This window comes from Bubalus bubalis, chromosome 7 (assembly GCF_019923935.1).
Source record: "Bubalus bubalis isolate 160015118507 breed Murrah chromosome 7, NDDB_SH_1, whole genome shotgun sequence".
NCBI classification, from domain to species: domain Eukaryota; kingdom Metazoa; phylum Chordata; class Mammalia; order Artiodactyla; family Bovidae; genus Bubalus; species Bubalus bubalis.
Genome location: NC_059163.1, coordinates 96,548,900 through 96,563,330, shown reverse-complemented (window position 1 = coordinate 96,563,330; position 14,431 = coordinate 96,548,900). Strand labels below are relative to the sequence as shown.

At 41.3% G+C, this 14,431-nt stretch overlaps 1 protein-coding gene across 1 annotated transcript in view; it reads right to left on the bottom strand.

Moving 5' to 3' along the window:
- Window positions 1-8,709, bottom strand: part of TACR3 (tachykinin receptor 3) — a 77,924-nt gene extending 69,215 nt beyond the window's left edge. Inside the window, exon 1 of the mRNA XM_006066877.4 lies at window positions 7,840-8,709. Coding sequence (XP_006066939.4) covers window positions 7,840-8,381 — 542 coding nt within the window. The 5' untranslated portion in view covers window positions 8,382-8,709. The remainder of the gene's footprint in view (window positions 1-7,839) is intronic.
- Between the last annotated feature and the right edge of the window lie 5,722 nt (window positions 8,710-14,431).

Sequence of the window (14,431 nt, the reverse complement as noted above, 5' to 3'; positions counted from 1 at the left end):
TGACATTTTAAGCTATAAAAATTGGCAGTTACATATGGTTCAATCTAAAAGCATGTGTAAAAATGTCATATTTACTACAATATAGCAATATCTGTAAATTTTAATGGAAAAAGGTTGTATCTCATCACTTTAATTTTTATTTGATTACTTTTATGATTATTTTATTCAGTAGTCTGGATTGTGTGCTTACCATGTGCCAGCTGGTATGATAGGTGTAAGGATACAGTAAGGGCTAAGCACAGAATAAATATATTTTGATAATCCTGTGAATGGTAAATTTAAAATGACACAATAATGTGATGCTATTTTAGTAAGTTTAGTAATTAAAAATGTATCTTTATTTATGCATATGTATAATGTACTATGATCCAGCAGATGTTGGCAATTTGAACTTCCAGATGTTCAAGCTGGTTTTAGAAAAGGCAGAGGAACCAGAGATCAATTTGCCAACATCCACTGGATCATTGAAAAAGCAAGAGAGTTCCAGAAAAACATCTATTTCTGCTTTATTGTCTATGCCAAAGCCTTTGACTGTGTGGATCACAATAAACTGTGGAAAATTCTGAAAGAGATGGGAATACCAGACCACCTGACCTGCCTCTTGAGAAACCTAGATGCAGGTCAGGAAGCAACAGTTAGAACTGGACATGAAACAACAGACTGGTTCCAAATAGGAAAAGGAGTGCGTCAAGGCTGTATATTGTCACCCTGCTTATTTAACTTATATGCAGAGCACATCATGAGAAACGCTGGGCTGGAAGAAACACAAGCTGGAATCAAGATTGCCAGGAGAAATATCAATCACCTCGGATATGCAGATGACACCACCCTTATGGCAGAAAGTGAAGAGGAATTGAAAAGCCTCTTGATGAAAGTGAAAGAGGAGAGTGAAAAAGTTGGCTTAAAACTCAACATTCAAAAACGAAGATCATGGCATCTGGACCCATCACTTCATGGGAAATAGATGGGGAAACAGTGGAAACAGTGTCAGACTTTATTTTTTTGGGCTCCAAAATCACTGCAGATGGTGACTGCAGCCATGAAATTAAAAGATGCTTACTCCTTGGAAGGAAAGTTATGACCAACCTAGACAGCATATTCAAAAGCAGAGACATTACTTTGCCCACAAAGGTTCGTCTAGTCAAGGCTATGGTTTTTCCTGTGGTCATGTATGGATGTGAGAGTTGGACTGTGAAGAAGGCTGAGCACCTAAGAATTGATGCTTTTAAACTGTGGTGTTGGAGAAGACTCTTGAGAGTCCCTTGGACTGCAAGGAGATCCAACCAGTCACTTCTGAAGGAGATCAGCCCTGGGATTTCTTTGGAAGGAATGATGCTAAAGCTGAAACTCCAGTACTTTGGCCACCTCATGCGAAGAGTTGACTCTTTGGAAGAGGCTCTGATGCTGGGAGGGATTGGGGGCAGGAAGAGAAGGGGACGACAGAGGATGAGATGGCTGGATGGCATCACTGACTCGATGGACGTGAGTCTGGGTGAATTCCGGGAGTTGGTGATGGACAGGGAGGCCTGGTGTGCTGCGATTCATGGGGTGGCAAAGAGTCGGACACGACTGAGCAACTGAACTGAACTGAACTGATAATGTACTATGCAAGAGTTGTATATACATACATACATATATATATATAAAATACATACATGCTAGATAAATATATCACGACAAATGAGAGTTAAAATGTGAATGTCAAGATCATAGATTGGCTATATTTGGGGTGTAGGACAATTATGGATAAATTTAACTTTCTAATATATATGTTTAATTTTTTCACTATGCCTGTATACTCATTATAATTAATCAGGGAAAATACATTTAAATAAAAGATTGGTATAGAGGACGGATTAGGATCAGAGATTGGGGACTGGAATGAGAATGATTTACAGAGCTTTTGCCATATGTTACAACTTTGAATTATTTGATTCTTAAGCTGTATCCAAAGTTCAGGTAAAAAGATACTTTTGGAGGAAATGCATTTTATCCTTTCTGGCAGTTTTTTCAGTTCAACAAATCAGACCATCTGGAAATTGTGATCAGATAGAGGTTTTACAGCTTCATTCACTGAGTTTGCTTTGGGATATGCCTGGGCTTGCCCGGTGGCTCAGTGGTACAGAATGGTAAAGAATCCACCTGCCAGTGCAGGAGACGCAGGAGATGTGGGTTCAGTCCCTGGGTGGGGAACATAACCTGAAGGAGGAAAGGGCAAGCCACTCCAACATTCTTGCCTGGAGAATCCTGTGGACAGAGGAGCCTGGAGGGCTACAATCCATGGGATCGCAGAGTCAGACACGACTGAACTACTGAGCACGACACCAGGTAGAGAAGAATGAAGACATTGGTCAGGCACTAGAATTAAAGACTGATAAAGGCATTTAAAAAAATTTACTGAAGTATTTATAGCCATAATATTTAAAGCAATGGTAAAATTTACTGCAGTACATTTAGATAATTTGTTATCAGATTGAGGCCTCATGATTTATGATTATATATTTTTATCTGTCCAAAATAAATTTCAAAAGAAATCAAGGTTCTATGAATACTTTGCATAACAGCTCTATGAAAAGCAAATTTAAAAAATGTATAGCATACAAGGTAAGTTTTTAATTTATTTGGATAAAACAGAAATTATTTCAGTTAGATTAAATATTTATTTTAATAATTATTTATGTCAGGTGTCCCTGGGTTTGAAAAATATAAAGAATTTTTTGCTCTGTTTGTTAAGGCTTTTGGACTATTAAATAAAACACATTAAATTACATCCTTAAGGTTTCCAGGTAAAAAAACAGTGACTGTCACTTAAAAAAGTCTTTAAATATTTTAATTGATACTGGACTCTATGCTCTGAAATTGTCCTTTCAGTTCAGTTCAGTTGCTGAGTCATGTCCGACTCTTTGCGACCCCATGAATCGCAGCACGCCAGGCCTCCCTGTCCATCACCAACTCCCGGAGTTCATTCAAACTCACGTCCATCGAGTCGGTGGTGCCATCCAGGCATCTCATCCTCTGTCGTCCCCTTTTCCTCCTGCCCACAATCCCTCCCAGCATCAGAGTCTTTTCCAATGAGTCAACTCTTCGCATGAGGTGGCCAAAGTACTGGAGTTTCAGCTTTAGCATCATTCCTTCCAAAGAACAACCAGGGCTGATCTCCTTTAGAATGGACTGGTTGGAATTTCTTGCAGTCCAAGGGACTCTCAGGAGTCTTCTCCAACACCACAGTTCAAGAGCATCAATTCTTCGGCACTCAGCTTTCTTCACAGTCCAACTCTCATATCCATACATGACCACTGGAAAAACCATAGCCTTGACTAGACGGATCTTTGTTGTCCTTTACTGTATATTAATAAGGGCTTCCCTCATAGCTCAGTTGGTAAAGAATCTGCCTGCAAAGCAGGAGACCCGGGTTCAATCCCTGGGTCAGGAAGATCCCCTGGAGAAGGAAATGGCAACCCACTCTAGTATTCTTGCCTGGAGAATCCCATGGACAGAGGAGCCCGGAGAGCTACAGTCCATGGGGTCACAAGAGTCAGATATGACTTAGGGACTAAACCACATATACTAATACACTTTTCTAGAGTTTCTAACTTAACTTTAAAATGTGCTTAGAAAATGGAAGAAAATATTTTCTAATATCCCTATATATCAAGTCATATACCATATATTAAAAAGATAATATTTTTATTATACTAACTGTTCTATTAATAATTTTCTAACATCTCAAAATTCTAGCATTCTCAATTAAAACACATAAATATATGTGAGATGTTTTATATATACATGTAAAATATATAGCATAGACAAGTGCTAAATTTTAATATTAACCTATAGTTATTGCAACTAGTTAGGAGTCATAAGAAAGTGTAGAGGTTAAGAACAGTAGGGGTGTAGGGGTCCTGGAGTGGTCTGCAGTGGTTTGAAGTGCTACTGCGTGATCCTGTGAGAGCCAAACATCTTTCAAATAAAAGTTGTGTTCAAATGTTACATTTCAAAATGCCAAATTTGGGAAGGATAGTGGAGAGAAACAGTGACTCTTCATTGGCACTAATTCCACTGTGTGTGTGTGTGTAAGGATGGTGAAGTAGCCTTATAGGCAAGAAGGAACTGTGTAGAACTTAAAGATGATGTTTTGGTCTATGGAACATATATAAGATTTGCAAGAATTTCTAACAAAGCAAATGGATAGGATGTTTCAGGATAAGATCAGAACCTGTGAACTCACATTCAAATCTTTAGTAGAATTATTAATTACATTAAAAATGTGAAGTTAGAAGTCAAGCAATTCTTCCAGTGCAGAATGAGTGCAAAACATTTAAAGGAAAACACAGTGTTTTTATTCAAAATGTGGGACTGTTGGTTTGAGGTTTTCCATGTGTAAAATACAAATATTTATTAGGGAGGATCTGCAATCCTTTTCAGGTCTAAGATTTCTGAGGTCAGAGGAGGTTGTAAGCATTTTGCTACAGCTAAAGCAAAGCCATAAGTGCCTGCCTCAAAGCTGAAGTAGTTTCAAACCTCAGAAGATCTTTTTGATTTTAGGCAGACAGACACAAGGGCTTCCCAGGTGGCGCTAGTGGTAAAGAATCCATCTGCCAATGCAGGAGACACAGAGATGCAGGTTGGATCCCCGGGTGGGGAAGATCCCCTGGAGTAGGAATCAGAAGCCCACTCCAGTATTCTTGCCTGGAAAATCCCATGGACAGAGGAGCTTTCAGGCTATACAGTCCACGGGGTCACAAAGAGTCAGACACGACTGAGTGCACACACATGGAGAGGGACACAGTGAGTTCAATACATTTTTCACTTAGGCTGGGAAGACGCAATTCAATTTATGTTAAATGGGAATAGAGGGGCTTCCCAGGTAGCACTAGTCATAAAGAACCCACCTGCTAATGCATGAGACATAAGAGACATGGGTTTGATCCCTGGGTTGGGAAGATCCCCTGGAGGAAAGCATGGCAACCCACTCTAGTTTTCTTGCCTGGAGAATCCCATGGACAGAGGAGCCTGGTGGGCTACAGTCCATAGCTTCCCAAAGAGTCGAACATGACTGAAGAAAATTAGCACAACACAGCACATGGGAAATTATACTCAATATCCTGTAATAACCTATAATGGAATATAATCTAAGAAAAAAATGGGACTAGAAAACACTCACAATTCAATAAGCCAAGTGTTACTATCACAATCTAAATGATGTAATCCTTTACCAATTAAGACCCAATTAGGGCTTATGTAATTTTATGGTTATTTCAATAAAGCATTAATTATATTGGGAACTAAAATTTCCTCAAGCATATTGCACTGAATATGCCTCAGACTCTATTGCAAATTGTATGATCCTTAATTTTGAATAGTTTTGGTAATTGAATAATGTTTTCTAGTAAGGAAATAGTAAGGTATAAGTAGTAAAACATTCATTGATTTCAAACCAGTGAATGTGATGAAATAGCATTACATTATCAATTAGAATAACTCCAATGTTATTTCAGATTTTACATAAATACTGGCAGAAAGTAACTGGGAAAATGACCTTTTTTTCCCCTCACATACTTGAAACACTAAATTTTTTTCCCCTTACAGCCTTCACACACTAAATTTTCATCAAATTTCATAATGTATCATTAACATTTTAAGAACATTGTGAGAATCTTATAACCTGATATGCTAATGCATATCTCCTCCAGATTAGAGCAAAGAATAAATCAAACCATAGCAAAACTAAAGACAGATGCTCAAACCAAAGAAGCATCCCTTTCTAGATCAGTGGAGCAAGATTAGAGGTGGTTTCACTTGTTTTCTAACTTGGAACTGACTTTGTTTCTTCTTCGTACTCACCTTTGTGCCTACAAAAATGAAGGAGTGAGATACTTGAAAACTAGACATAGAGGGGAAAAGAAGACTGGCAGTTTCAGAGAGTTTAAAAAAATGTGGTTTTGTGCTTACATATCCTAGTCAGTGGTAACTAACCACTGTTCCTTCAATTTAACCCCATGGGCCTGGCATTTGAAAATCGTTTCTAAAGCTTTATGCCTTCAATACCTTCAATTTCAAAACAATAAACACAGAGGATGGACTGATGGAAAAAAGTCATTTTTGTTCTTATTTTTTTTTTCATAATGGTGACTTACTGTAGTAAGAATTAATATTAAGCTACATTTTATTTTCAAACAAGTTTGTTAATATAGAAAAAAGTATTCTTTCCTTTTCATGGATGAGAACATTAATACTTGAAATTAAAGTCACTTCACCTCCCCCACCCCCATCAACCCCATGCAAACTGCCAATCACAAAATGGAGACTAAAAGCCACTATTGTGGTTCATTTTTAGCATGATATTGAATTAAAGTGTAACCATCAGTAACAGGGCTTCCCTGATAGCTCAGTTGGTAAAGAATCTGCTTGCAATGTAGGAGACCCCAGTTCAATTCCTGGGTAGGGAAGATCCACTGGAGAGGGGATAGGCTACCCACTCCAGTATTCTTGGGCTTCCCTTGTGGCTCAGCTGGTAAAGAATCTGCCTGCAACTTGGGAGACCTGGGTTCAGTCCCTGGATTGGGAAGATCCCCTGGAGAAGGGAAAGGCTACCCACTCCAGCATTCTGGCCCGGAGAATTCCATAGCCTGTATAGTCCATGGGGTCTCTAAGAGTCCAACCTGATTAAGTGACTTTCACTTTCACTAGTAACAGGTAGATATTTACCATTGTCTTAACACAGTCTGCAATTGTCCATAATACTCAATATGAGGAAGCAAACACACACTGAAATTTCATAAACTGGATTATGAGAACAAATGTTGGATGTCTCTCCAGCTTCTTTTAATTGCTTAAGAATCTCGGGATTCCCAAAGTAGATGGAGGAACATTCTAAAAGATTATCTTTAAACAGTTATCAAGTGGCATGCCTCATTTCCTAACCACTTAGTTTTTGGGCTTTTTCTTGCCTATCATCTGAAAGAGTCAGATACCATCTTCCAGGCACAGGGTCTCCACAGATTACTGGAAGTGAAAGCTAACCTGGAGAACTGGAGAAACTGCTGGCTGCTAGCAATCATTTGGAGGGAGCTTATTGCCTCTGTTGGATCCTCAATAACTGGGAGACCAAACCGGTGCTGGCCTTGGGGCAAGGATTGGGTACAGGATGGATGGCACTAAGAATCAGCAAACCAGAGAAAGGAGGCGGGTAGCATTCATTTTTCTGACAGAATAGTGACTAACAGAGAGGAGGAAGCCTCCAAAGTACAAGTTAAAGGTCACATAATTTTTGTGGCAATTGTTTGAAGCCATTTGAGAAAATGTACTAGTGTTAAGTGTTTTTAGTTGAGTTTGTCCTACTTGGAATGACAGGTTTTCCCATCTCTTTCATTCACCTTCTTCATTCTCTCTAGATGACCTCAATGGGGATTAGGGGTTTAGGGTGGGAGTGGGGAGGCCATAGAAACAGAACAAGTTCAGCCACTGATGGACCCATTTGTAAATGGGTTCATCATCATCAGTGTTAGTCACTCAATCTGTCCGACTCTGAGACCCCAAGGACTGTAGCCCTCCAGGCTCCTCTGTCCATGGAATTTTCCAGGCAACAATATTGAAATGGGTTCCCATTTCCTTCTCCTGGGGATCTTCCCAACCCAGGAATTGAACCTGGGTCTCCTGCATTGCAGGCAGACTGTTTATTTTCTGAGCCACCAAGGTTAGTGACCTGCTTTAAGAACTTTCACCTAGTCCCTTTCCTTTCATCAGATCCATTTTGTCACCATTTGTTTTTAACCTTATCCCACTGCCCAGCTTCTCTGTCTGCCTCATCCTCTTCCTTCCTCCCAGTGTTCTCCTCACCTGTCCACCGAAATGGCTGTCATAGAGTAGATGCTGGCGAACACCGCTGTGATAGGAAAGAAGTTCTGGAAGCGACAGTAGTTGGCGCCGAAGTACCACTCGCTGTGCAGCGCATAGATGAAGTTGACCAAGGTGTTGAAGGCGGCCATGGAGGCGTCGGAGAAAGCCAAGTTCACGAGGAAGTAGTTGGTGACGGTCCTCATGCGCTTGTGGGCCAGAATGATCCAGATGACGATGAGATTCCCGAAGACAGCCACGGCCACCACCACGCCGTAGGCGAGGGACCAGAGCGCGATGCGCCAGGACGGCTGCACGAACTGGTTGGTGATGTTAGACCGGGACTGCAAAGGCGCGGGGGAGGCCGCCGCCAGACCCAGCGGGGAGAAGGAAGCGGAAAGATTGCCGGCTTGGACGAGCAGTTGCAGCCACTCAGTCTCAGCCTTTCCCGCGGCTGCCCCAGGCTCGAGCGCACTCAGGTTCCCCGTGTCCGCGCCGGCCGTTCCCCCGTTCGTCCAGTTCGCGGCTACGGGGAGAGAGGCCATAGCGATGGGTATGCAACCTGAGTCCCCTCGCTCACCCACCGTCAGCCCGGCCCGTCTCTCGCGAAATTCTTCTCTGCCTCCCAGTCGCTTCGCTGCTGAGCGGACCTCAGCCCCGCCCCGAATCGGGATGGAGAAGGTACCACGGCCCTTGCTGGTTAAGGGATGCTTTGACCCTGTAGGTGATGGGGAGAAAGGAGGCGCTTTCTCCAAAAGCGACTTTGAGCATCTATCGGGCAAGAAGGATGAGACAGTCTGAAAAAAGTGATGTTAGGGACTGGCGCCAGCGGAGACCCTCTGGGAATCACTCCTGCTGGAGTTCCCCGGGCACCAGCTGAAGCGCTGAGGTTCAGGAGCCGCTGCGAGCTTTATAGTCTCTTACAGGGCTCTGCTTCGGTGACGTTGTGGGGGCCGCGGAGCTGACAACCCCTTTTTGGAAGACGACTGCGCTCCTTTCCTCCACCCCCGCCCTCTGGGTTTCATTCATTCGCTGCTCGCTGGAGCTTGGCGGGTTGACAGGCTCAAGGAAGGGCTGCACTTTCTTATATGTAATTAAAATCTTGACAAGATTGTTTTTCGTCTTTTAACTTCAAGATATTTTGCTGAAGTCCCTGCTTTCAACTGTATTGTGGACTCTTATTTTCTAAACCAATTAAACCATTCACCCCTAAGGCATAGGCAAAGTCCCAGAAGATTTTCTGGCAATATCGCCTGTGGGTGCAGTTAGCTGAGGGCTGTGAGAACCGCTCGTTTGTTCACTGGCTTTTGGAATTTCACTCAAATTTCTGCTTGTGTGTTTCTGTTTTCCCTTCTCAGATCCCATTGCTTTTCCCGCTTCCCAAATCCACCCATTCCCTCTCTTCCTGTAATCTCAGTCACCAGAAATTTGTCCCCTCCTCTCTCCTAACCCCCAGGCAGAGAGAGACTTTGGCCCAGAGGATTCTCTCAGGTTGGAATGCCCTAACATACTGAGGGTAAATCAGAAATATCGAGATGTAGGTCTTCTTGAAACACAAGGACAAGACTTAAATTTCACCATTTCTCTGCGATGAATGATTCCTATGAACAATTACATAAGTACACAGGGCTATAGGGTTTTGAACATTTGGAGCCTTGGCTTTTAGGGCCTGATCATGTGGACACACTGATGAGAATGAGACAAATGAGCTTTGGCTGACAGCACCTGAGCTGGAGTGTTCTGTGGAGTGTGAGCTGGAGTCTGTGCTAGGTGGATCTCACCAGCCATTTATCAGGATGTTCCAGAGCCAAGACTCTCTTTTATATTAGTCTCTTGTGGAAGGGATTTAGGGCTACACGTATTTTTAACAATCTCCCCAAAACACTTGAAATCTTTTTCCCCCTACTTGAGCTCTTTTTTCCCCCACTTGAACTCTTTGTGCCTTGATTTCCTTATTTGAAAGTGAAGATTATTTTTTTAAATCTACATTTCAGGGTAAACAGGGGGATGATAACAGCCTTTCAACAACACCAAGCAGGAGAGAGACCTCAATAAATGTTAGTGCCCTTCTCTCTTGTTACAATATGCATTACATACAAACATTTTCAGGTAAGATGTATTGGAGAGCAAGTTTGATTTGCTTCAAGAGAATGTAGCTTGTGATTTGTGAACACTATTCTTTAGTGTAAGTATCTATTCCTTAAAAACCCTAATTATTGCATATATGGACTTAGAGTGATGAATAATATTCTCTTTTTTTTAGTTTTTATGACAAAAAGTTAGTGTATAGAAATAAATTTGAGGCACCCTAATAATAATTCTATGGACACAGCACTGCTTCAAAATAAATGCATGCTGAAAATGATAATTATCAAAGGTTATTATTTTCTATTTTTTCCCAGAAAGACCTGAAAAACATGTGATAAATCATAAGTTAACAGATTCCACACTTCCTGCTAATTAATTCTAAATTAAATTGTTTTCTTTTGAAAGGCAAATTACTTCTGTCAATTTACCATCTTGAAATTACTTAAGTTAAAATGAAAGTCTTCCTTCCCTAATGAAATGAAGGAAGAAAATTTTTAAAAGTTCTTTCATATGACACACACCATTTATCAAGATTATGAAATGGACCACGTTGTGGTTTGGTAATTATAACTTTAAATATTTGATCAAAATATGCATTCTGCTGCTCCTGCTGCTGCTGCTGCTAAGTCACTTCAGTGGTGTCCGACTCTGTGCGATTCCATAGATGGAAGACAACCAGGCTCCCCCATCCCTGGGATTCTCCAGGCAAGAACACTGGAGTGGGTTGTCATTTCCTTCTCTAATGCATGAAATGAAAAGTGAAAGTGAAGTCACTCAGCCATTTCCAACTCTTAGCGACCCCAAGAACTGCAGCCTACCAGATTCTGCCACCCATGGGATTTTCCAGGCAAGAGTACTGGAGTGGGCTGCCATTGCCTTCTCTGTAAAATATGCATAAAAGTTACTTATTTGTGTAAAAATCTATTCAGTTTACACTACTGTTTTACTTATTTGTGTTAGTTGCTTCAGTCGTGTCCAACTCTTTGCAACCCCATGGACTGTGTCCTGCCAGGCTTCTCTGTCCATGGGCTTTCCCAGGCAAGAATACTGGAGTAGGTTACCATTTCCTTCTACAGTTACTTGTCCATACAGATCATCATAAGTCTGTAATTTTGTCCTTATTGTACTTACACAGAAGTAGAAGTGATATGACAGAAAATGATTGGCAATGGAATTAGGAGAAGATAAAATAACAGGCATTTAAAAAGTTGATATACGGCAAAACCAATACAATATTGTAAAGTTAAAAAAATAAAATAAAATAAAAATAGAAACAAACAAACAAAAAAAGTTGTTTTCTTTCAGAAGAAGAGAGGGATCCAGGTCATAGCTTTCCTTTAGATCTGCCTTACATAGAAAGACTCTCCATGTGTCCCAGTAGAGTAGTTATTGTTCATGCATTGCTTCAATCATTCCTTTGTGTATTGAGTGTACTTCTTTCCAGTTCAGTTCAGTTGCTCAGTCGTGTCCGACTCTTTGCAACCTCGTGAATCGCAGCACGCCAGGCCTCCCTGTCCATCACCAACTCCCGGAGTTCACTCAGACTCATGTCCATCGAGTCAGTGATGCCATCCAGCCATCTCATCCTCTGTCGTCCCCTTCTCCTCCTGCCCCCAATCCCTCCCAGCATCAGAGTCTCTTCCAAAGAGTCAACTCTTCACATGAGGTGGCCAAAGTACTGGAGTTTCAGCTTTAGCATCATTCCTTCCAAAGAAATCCCAGGGCTGATCTCCTTCAGAAGTGACTGGTTGGATCTCCTTGCAGTCCAAGGGACTCTCAAGAGTCTTCTCCAACACCACAGTTTAAAAGCATCAATTCTTAGGTGCTCAGCCTTCTTCACAGTCCAACTCTCACATCCATACATGACCACAGGAAAAACCATAGCCTTGACTAGACGGACCTTTGTTGACAAAGTAATGTCTCTGCTTTTGAATATGCTATCTAGGTTGGTCATAACTTTCCTTCCAAGGAGTAAGCATCTTTTAATTTCATGGCTGCAGTCACCATCTGTAGTGATTTTGGAGCCCAGAAAAATAAAGTCTGACACTGTTTCCACTGTTTCCCCATCTATTTCCCATGAAGTGATGGGTCCAGATGCCATGATCTTAGTTTTCTGAATGTTGAGCTTTAAGCCAACTTTTTCACTCTCCTCTTTCACTTTCATCAAGAGGCTTTTTAGTTCCTCTTCACTTTCTGCCACAAGGGTGGTGTCATCTGCATATCTGAGGTTATTGATATTTCTCCTGGCAATCTTGATTCCAGCTTGTGCTTCTTCCAGTCCAGTGTTTCTCATGATGTACTCTGCATAGAAGTTAAATAAGGAGGGTGACAATATACAGCCTTGACGTACTCCTTTTCCTATTTGGAACCAGTCTGTTGTTCCATGTCCAGTTCTAACTGTTGCTTCCTGACCTGCATATAGGTTTCTCAAGAGGCAGGTCAGGTGGTCTGGTATTCCCATCTCTTTCAGAATTTTCCACAGTTGATTGTGATCCACACAGTCAAAGGCTTTGGCATAGACAATAAAGCAGAAATAGATGTTTTTCTGGAACTCTCTTGCTTTTTCCATGACCCAGCAGATGTTGGCAATTTGATCTCTGGTTCCTCTGCCTTTTCTAAAACCAGCTTGAACATCTGGAAGTTCACGGTTCACGTATTACTGAAGCCTGGCTTGGAGAATTTTGAGCATTACTTTACTAGCGTGTGAGATGAGTGTGATTGTGCAGTAGTTTGAGCATTCTTTGGCATTGCCTTTCTTTGGGATTGGAATGAAAACTGACCTTTTCCAGTCCTGTGGCCACTGCTGAGTGTTCCAAATTTGCTGGCATATTGAGTGCAGCACTTTCACAGCATCATCTTTCAGGATTTGAAATAGCTCAACTGGAATTCCATCACCTCCACTAGCTTTGTTCATAGTTTCTAAGGCCCACTTGACTTCACATTCCAGGATGTCTGGCTCTAGGTCAGTGATCACACCATCGTGATTATCTTGGTCATGAAGATCTTTTTTGTACAGTTCTTCTGTGTATTCTTGCCATCTCTTCTTAATATCTTCTGCTTCTGTTAGGTCCATACCATTTCTGTCCTTTATCGAGCCCATCTTTGCATGCAATATTCCCTTGGTATCTCTGATTTTCTTGAAGAGAGCTCTAGTCTTTCCCATTCTGTTGTTTTCCTCTATTTCTTTGCATTGATCGCTGAGGAAGGCTTTCTTATCTCTTCTTGCTATTCTTTGGAACTCTGCATTCAGATGCTTATATCTTTCCTTTTCTCCTTTGCTTTTTGCTTCTCTTCTTTTCACAGCTATTTGTAAGGCCTCCCCAGACAGCCATTTTGCTTTTTTGCATTTCTTTTCTATGGGGATAGTCTTGATCCCTGTCTCCTGTACAATGCCATGAACCTCCACCCATAGTTCATCATGTACTCTATCTATCAGATCTAGTCACTTAAATCTATTTGTCACTTCCACTGTATAATCATAAGGGATTTGATTTGGATCATACCTGAATGGTCTAGTGGTTTTCCCTACTTTCTTCAATTTCAGTCTGAATTTGGCAATAAGGAGTTCATGGTCTGAGCCACAGTCAGCTCCCAGTCTTGTTTTTGCTGACTGTGTAGAGCTTCTCCATCTTTGGCTGCAAGGAATAGAATCAATCTGATTTTGGTGTTGACCATCTGGTGATGTCCATGTGTAGAGTCTTCTCTTGTGTTGTTGGAAGAGGGTGTTTCCTATGACCAGTGCGTTCTTTTGGCTTCTTTCCAGAAGCTATACCAAATACTAGGGATATAGCAGCGAAACAGCTGGATACGAACCCTGTCTCCACAGAACCTGCAGTCCAGTAGTATTTTTGATATTGAAGTGAGAATCATGAGTGATAGAACGGTAAGGCACAGACAGCAATGGAACTATGTCACCAAGGAAGTGGATGCTGTTCCCACTGGCTTCTTTTAACTTTGCTTAAAACTTTTCTTTGTGAGGATAAAGTGAAGTGTTAAAATGAAGATAGACTTAGCAGAAGCTTATGCCTTGAAAAATGGGAAGGCTTAGGAGATAATGGTTAAGGAGAAGGTTTTCCAACTAAGAGAATTTGTTGAATAATCTGGCCATCATAGCTCCAGAATCTGAATCCTGCTCTTATCTAAGCCCACGCTGCTGATTTCCTAATTCTTCCTCATCCTCTTTCTCTTACCTTAAGAACTCCAAAAGTCTTAGCCTTGAACTACCAAGGAAAGAGGCCACGAGGCCAAGATACACCTTCTAACACACTAGAAGGTGACTTAGAGAGGTATCCAATGCTCCCACAGCTAGAACCTGGAAGTATGTTTGAGTATGTGCCTATGGAAATATCTGAGGATCCTGGGAAGTAAGCCAAGCATGGTACTGAGGGAGACATTAATAGGTTTTAGATTTAGTGTGTAAATCTTGGTTTGATGGAATAAATGTAATACAAATTATGGTCATTTATGTGAGTGCTTATAGTTTGTTCCTAATAACCAAGAAATGTTT